The 7,387-nt window shown below is 33.7% G+C and overlaps 1 protein-coding gene across 1 annotated transcript; it reads left to right on the top strand.

Annotated features, from left to right (window-relative positions):
• The first annotated feature begins 1,141 nt into the window (after nucleotides 1–1,141).
• On the top strand, nucleotides 1,142–2,886 carry LOC106773809 (zinc finger protein 10). The gene has a single exon (XM_014660563.2). The coding sequence runs from the start codon at nucleotides 1,655–1,657 to the stop codon at nucleotides 2,591–2,593; it is 939 nt and encodes a 312-aa protein (XP_014516049.1). The 5' UTR covers nucleotides 1,142–1,654; the 3' UTR covers nucleotides 2,594–2,886.
• The last annotated feature ends 4,501 nt before the right edge of the window (nucleotides 2,887–7,387 follow it).

Genomic DNA, 7,387 nt, shown 5'->3' with positions numbered 1-7,387 from the left:
AGGTCCTGATGTTTTTTCCCCATTTATGACCTTACTTCCATACCTTCATCATCATCATAACATCTCTTCATGTTTTGGCCCAACCTAACTTGAGGATGTTGCTATAATCATATAAAATTGTTAGTATAATTTAAAATAACTCTACCTTATCCTTCTTTTATTTATATATGTTGTGATTATATCCACCTGCAATGATCGTATGTTATATGTGTCTAGATTATAGTTTAGATGACAAAATTATAAAACATTATAATCTTACGGATGGTTATTAAGGAAGATTAATGGTTTAAGTATATGATTTTTATATTATACAAATCCTATAAAATATTATTCATTTTTAAAAAGTTTTATTATGTTTTTCTCATTAAGGATTAGTAAATACATTTTATATATCTATATTAACTTATGTTTTCTTATCAAGTGTGAAATACTTTAAATTAGTAATGGAAATCTTACTAAATTGAATGTAACAAGTAGAATCTAAATTGATTTCTAATATTAATTATCAAAGTTTTAGCTACTTATATAAAAAAAATTTAAGAACTTTGTTTTAACCAATTTACCCCTATTAGGTTTTAGTCATTATTTGTTTTATATTATAAAAAATATAATTTAAATTAATATAAAAAATGTAAACTCAAGAAATATGAAAATAGATTACTTCAGTCCATAAAAAAAAAAAGTGAATAAATAACCTGACCTCAAGTGCATGAAACTTGTAAGATTAGAAAAGAAAAACTTACATATTTTTACCCAAATTTCTCGAGACCGAAATTAAATTCAATGTTTCAAGAAGTCAAGCTTGTAACTGGTTTATATAGTATAGGATATTTGGATAAATTATACTCCATTAATATGAAATTTTTTTTTTTTTACTTTGAATGAGGATGGATGGAGTATATACTAGTTTTATTAAGTTATCTTGTAATAGAGTTTTCATCTATATAAGATTTAAAAGATCCAATTGATATAAAAAAAGGATATTTGATGTGTGAATCATAAAATGGGATTAATTACAATCACATGGTAAAAATTATGTATTTTATGGAAGGTTACGATTATGATAAAATTTATTATTAGTATTTTATTAAGAAATTGTAAAGATGTAAACCTTATATATATATTAAGTGTTCTGTGCAATGAAAAGCAAGTAATATTAAAAAAAGACAACACAGTGGTGGATCTCTCTGAGGAGATTGCAGTCAGATTTTTTGAGTTAAGTCAGTACTACAGTGGTCACTCCATCGCATCTCATGTTATGTAACACATTGGAGGTCCCACGTCGGTAACTTTCAAACTCATGGCTGCTGCTACTTTGCTTCTCCTCGCAAAGAAAATGCAGAAATAAGGGAACTTGTGAGCACTAATATTCATTCTGGTGTCTCTTCTTTGACTCCTTTGAAAAACCAAACACAAAACAGCACACCAAAAAGGTTAGAGTACCCACCACTTCATCTTCCACACAAAAACCTCCTTCAAGCAATCCCTATCTAAGATCCAAAGATAGTATAGACTCATGTGACTCTCAATTCCTTGCTTAAATATGGGGTTACCTGCATAATCCTCTTCATCCATTTACATATCCACCTCTTTCTCTTCTCCATATTGTTCTTTTCCTAAGGGTTTTGGGTGATAGTTTGTGGTTTGTGTTCCAATGGAACAGGGTCAATGTTGGACTAAGAGAAAGTACTCTTTGAGCTCTAGTCTTAGTTCACCAACCAACCCTTCCTGTGGTGACTCATGGGAAGAACAGGCTTTTGCAGAAGATGCTGCTAATTCTCTTGGTGGCTGTGTGTGGCCTCCAAGATCATACTCTTGTAGCTTCTGCAGAAGAGAGTTTAGGTCAGCACAGGCTCTAGGTGGCCACATGAATGTTCATAGAAGGGATAGAGCAAGACTAAAGCAACAACCCTCAAGCCCCCACAATGAAATTCTATGTCATGACCTTCAAACTCAACTCCATATGCCAGTTCAAAGTCCTTTTGCTTCTTCTTTGGATGATTACCTATACCCGTCTCCTGTTTGTGGATTGCCTTATAGAAAAACTAAACCTAATTCTTATCATGATTTTGTTGCTTCACCTTCTTCACCCTCACATTCGAAGGCCTTATTGGCTGCATCAGTTAATAGTGGTAACTCCAGAGATGAAACCATGATTCCATTTTATGATTCCAGTGTTCTCCACAAGATTTCTCCTATCAGTAACTCTTCCGAATCATGGCCAAGTTTAGCTGAAGATCATAGATTATATTCATGTAAGTTCCATCCTCAAGCTGATACCAAGAAACCCTCCAAGGGAATAATGGATTCTAGATGTAGGGGTAACAAGGGCGATACTGATGATATTGATGGGGATATGATCTTAAATTCAGTTGTGTGTAGCACTCACCCATCTTTGCAGTTTGAGAGTACTAAAGAGGCAGATCATATCAGTTACAAGAAGAGGAAAACAGATGCTTCCTCATCACCATTTTCACCAAAGTCAAGCTCAGTTGACAGACATCATGTGCAGACAAAGATGCTTGAATTTAGCCCTAGCTCAGTGGAAGAGCTAGATCTGGAGTTAAGGCTTGGTAACAGGTCCAAGGTATAGCAAGTAGCATAAACAGAAAACCACCCCACTGTTAATGAATATATAAATCTATTCTCTTTTTATGTTCATCCTAGTTTGATTTCACTTCTTTTAACACTTCACAATATTAAGGAAGCTTTTCATCATGCTTGATTGGATCTCCTGAGGGCCTCTAAATATACACATCTGCAATGTGTCAATCAAGATAAGAATGCTGCAATTATATTGACAGCCTTGTAATCTTCCTTTTTGTAGATAGAGGCCACACGGTGGATTGTTTTTAATAAATGCAGATCAAATGACTTTGTAATTTTGATATGGTTCCATCCATTTTTACTATCATCTTCTGAAAGTTTTCATATAAAGACAAACATTTAGCTGTCTGCATACTTCTAACACCAAAAAACATGTTAATCTCTAGTTTCATCCAACAAACACAATTCAAATTATCTTTATGGCTAGAGGAATTCTTACATGAGCCATATCCAGTTTCTCCACAAAAGAGTTCTTTTGTCAATGAAGAAAACCAATATAAACAGGTCCTTTAATAATAATGGAACAAAACCAATCCTTCTGGTGTAGTTCAGTATTCTGCATGTGGACAACTTACTTGAATACATGAATTTCAAATTCCCATATCTCTGATAGGTTAGGCATGGAATCATTGATAGAGAGAGAGAGAGAGAGAATGTACTGTGTGTAAAAACTGTTAAAGTAGTGTAGTTGTGAGATTAGGGCATTATTTGTGTGGGGTTTAAGGGGTGAAGGAACTGAAAGCGCATAAGAAGTGCATGGAATAATGTGAACCCTTTTTCCCTATTCGTTACCTCACTGACATTCCATCAGACAAACAACTAAATTAACCTTTGAAAACACACTGATTGAGCTTTTCACAGCCGCATAAAGTCAGATACATCCCAACATTGATTCCCTTTTCCTTTGTATTATTCTCATCACCTCAGATCTGTTACACACAAATCCATTTGCTTCCCTTCTCTCTCACACCTTTTTCTATCCACCTTTTCTTCTAAATCCCTCCAAATTTGCCACCTACTCCCCCATAAAATACTCCCTATCACAATATGCTTTTGCATTTTAATAATCTAAGAGAGAATATTATCAACTCTCACAAACTCACAGGCGCTAACTACGCAAGTTTTTGGTTTCTTCTTCCGTGTATGTGTGAGAATATTTGGTATACACGTACCTATACACTTTTGAATGTATATATCATTCAGTCAGGATTCGTAAATTATAATATTCTTTCCAGATACAGATATTACAAAAAGTGAATACAGTATAATAATATTAACTCAAAGAAATTGATGTTATCATACAGAAATTCTTAGTATATATATTGACAAAAAATGATTCTAGAACTCTTACAAAATGTCTCTCTTTTTTCATACATACGGTATGAAATGGAACTTTGGCAAGTATTCTTGAGAGGCTCGCTTATCTACCAAGCATACCAAGAGTGTAAAGTCTCATGAATTGTAGAGAATGAGTTAATTCCAGTTCCCCTATAAACTCTAACCCTAGGTAGTGAAGTTTGTGACAAATTGCTGCAGGACACAAGGAGAGCTTCTGGGAACTTCTTTGTGATACTGACCTTAAATAGCAATTTGATGGAACACCCTTTTGACTTAAAACGTAGCTTTCAAATGAACACAAATACATAGTGAAAACCGTAGGCCATACCCAACATTTAAATTCCCTTGTAAGCTAAAGAATGAAGATGGATTTAATGATCTGGAAGGAGAGGGTGTGGCTTTTTTCCCATTATTGAATTAAGGGTTTGGTTTTCTCAATTTGCATGTGGTTGGGAAAGAAAGATATGTGAGAGGCATATAGAAGAATAATATATATGTGTAAGGAGGTCCTATTTTTGTGTAAGAGGGGGGGTTCTTAAAGGCAGTTGGTGGGTTTTTGTCTTGTTTTGGGGTTGTGAGATGGGTAGGTCTGATATAAACAGAGAGTAATCAGTGAAGTTTTGGGGTGCAGTGGCAGAAGTGCACATGGGAAGAAACTGTCGTTTCTCTATTCACTTCAAGGGTTACATATAGAATAGGACTATAGAGTGAGTGAATGAATGAATTACTAGACAGCTCAGTGGCTGAGAATTCTTATAAATTTGTTGGATTAGCAGTAGATACCATGTTGTGAACATGATCAGTTTCTAGCTATAGTTACCATTGAAAAATGTTCACAACTGTTGTGACCATGAACAATTATAAACGTATAGTTTTACAAAGGGATTTCGAGTGAGAATTTCAATACACATGGTAGAAATATATACATATGAAAATAAGTTTTTTTTAAGACAATGTTTATATCAATTTATATATTATAAATTTATTATATCTTTATTCGTCGCCATATTTTTTTAGTTCTCTAATAGAGAATAATGAAGAAAACGAATTCAGGAGAAAAGAAATGGTAATTCACTGTTTAAAAGAATCAGAAGTTTATTTTGAGAGAGAAATTCCAGTGCATTGGGGGTTGGTATTGTCTAGGATATTTGTTTTTTATATTTGGTATGACAACTAAGGTCTAGGGAGTATATTTGCATGGGGGCAAGTTCCTATGATCACGAGCTTACTTAAATTCCATATAAATTACAATATCTCTTCTCTCCCCTCTTTCTCTGTCATATGTGGCCTATTTAAATATACTTTGTATTGTGAATGTGAGGAATAAGAGGGACTTTTTTTTTTTCCTGATACAATGAGGAAGTTAATTATTCTATGTCTTTTGCACAATTATTATGTCTTAATTATAGTTTTTTACAGAGTGAGAAAAGTAAGAGAATACTAATTTGAAAAAAATAATTTTATTAGTAGTTATTTTTTTATAGTTTTACTATTTTTCATTAATATTATTAAAAATGTGAATCAAAAGTAACTGATGTTGTAGTGTATGATTGTTCGATCAACTTAGGATTGGAGGGTTCCATGAAATAGGAACACCTAGTGAATCGATCGGTCGAGTAGTATGAATTGAGAAGTTTGAGAGTTAAGATTAAGAATGATTAACTTAAGTTAAAGTATGATCATTACTAGTTAAGGATGATTAACTTAAGCTAAAACACTAAACTGAAGCTCATCCCAAAATCTATAAATATAGGCTCGAGGTATTGTAATACCTTGGTTACACTTAATACATACTTATTGTTAGATTGTCGAATCTTTGTTGACTTTGTCATCAAAGTACCTTCTACAAGTAACCTCCCAATACGATTGAATTGAGTGAAGGACGAGTGGTAACCTATGCAAAATGTTAGATGAATTGAGATTAGAAGATCGTTAACCTCAACCACACAAACCGAAATATTTTGGTGCCCATCGTGGGGCTCGAGGAAGCTGAAGAAAACTCAATGGATACCATAAGGAATATAGGCGCAATAGGATAGATAGGAGAGACAAGCTAGCAGGAACCCCTGCAGTTGATTAGGGAAATGCAAAGGAAAATGTAGGAGATACAAAGAAGACATGAAGTCGAGATAGTGGCGTTGAGGGATGAGAATGCAGTCGTGGGTCAGGAGCAGATCATATATCATACAATGTTGGTCATTGTCAACCGACTAAATATGAACAAATAGGTTGAATGTCCGACTAGGATGGTGCAGGAGGCGAGCACGTGGGCGAGTTGGGGAGCTCTCACGGTAGAAAAGGGGTTGAATAATGTTAATGGAAAATGTTTCGCAACCTTTCTGATATAGAACGTTGTCAAACTCTTGAAATCTTCTTTTAAATAATTGTAAGATTGACTTAATATGATTTTATGATAACAACCTTTAGCATGCTATTCAGAAGTTAGATACTGCAACTTTTTGTTAAGAACCTCCTTTATCAAATAAATCGTTTAACTTTGAAGATTCTCGTAAGCTATCATCTTGATTTTCTTCTTGAGAGATTTTCCATTTATAGGCTTCATGGATATATCTCTGTTAGATTGAGTTTATAGCCTTGATACTTGTACTTTCTCTTTCTTCTTTGTACAGTAGTTGTTGGATAAGTCAACTTATCAGAGCAGGCACGCTTTTTCAGTCATGTGCTTGAAATAGGTTGTACGATTTTTTAAGACTTTGCTTCAAGTGAGGAACATTTTGTGTATATCTCCTTTGTCTCTAATGTCCACTTTTTTATATTTGATCTGTAGCACTATGGATGCACGTGGAATAACTTATTTACAAAATTAGAGTAAATTGTGCATGCAACAAATATGTCTTTTCTTATGACTTTTGTTGTTTTTGAACGTTGATAATTTAATGTCATTTAATGCTTGCTCAAAACAACAAAGTGCTTTTGATTTCCTACCGTTAGGTAGCATTTTGCAATCAAGTTCTTTTCTCTAGAGATACCAAGCGTATATATATACTTCATCATAAGATGAGGTACTTGTTAAGCTCATGGAATCGTTTAGTCCAAGAAAGACTTCTTCAACATTTGTCTATTTTTAGACAAATAGTGTTTAGCTTCCTTAAGCTTTCAATTATATTTTAACAATTATGTCTTTTAATGTGTTTTGTCAAAGACATTGTCTCGACCTCTTTTGTTTTCGAGAGAAGCTACATACCTATTCTAAGTATTATAAGCATTAGTCGTTTAACTCAATCTCTCTAAGACACTTTAGGCACAACAGCATTTAGCCATGCGTCTGGGTGTTTTGTCCTAGCTGTTTTTCTATTTCCTAAGACGTAAGTGTTTTCCTATGCTTTTCTATCATTGGGGATTCTGGTTCCAGATTATGTATGTTTGGGGTTTAGGCTTTACGTCTTGTGTTTTCACCCTAAATTATTTTATGATTATCATC

The sequence above is a fragment of the Vigna radiata genome, chromosome 9, assembly GCF_000741045.1.
Source record: "Vigna radiata var. radiata cultivar VC1973A chromosome 9, Vradiata_ver6, whole genome shotgun sequence".
In the NCBI taxonomy this organism is placed as follows: Eukaryota; Viridiplantae; Streptophyta; class Magnoliopsida; order Fabales; family Fabaceae; genus Vigna; species Vigna radiata.
Note: the sequence above shows the minus strand (reverse complement) of the source record. Positions and strands in the feature narration are given on the sequence as shown.

Coding starts and splice junctions, on each gene's coding strand:
- LOC106773809 (XM_014660563.2), top strand. CDS start 1,655: ATGGAACAGGGTCAATGTTGGACTAAGAGAAAGTACTCTTTGAGCTCT.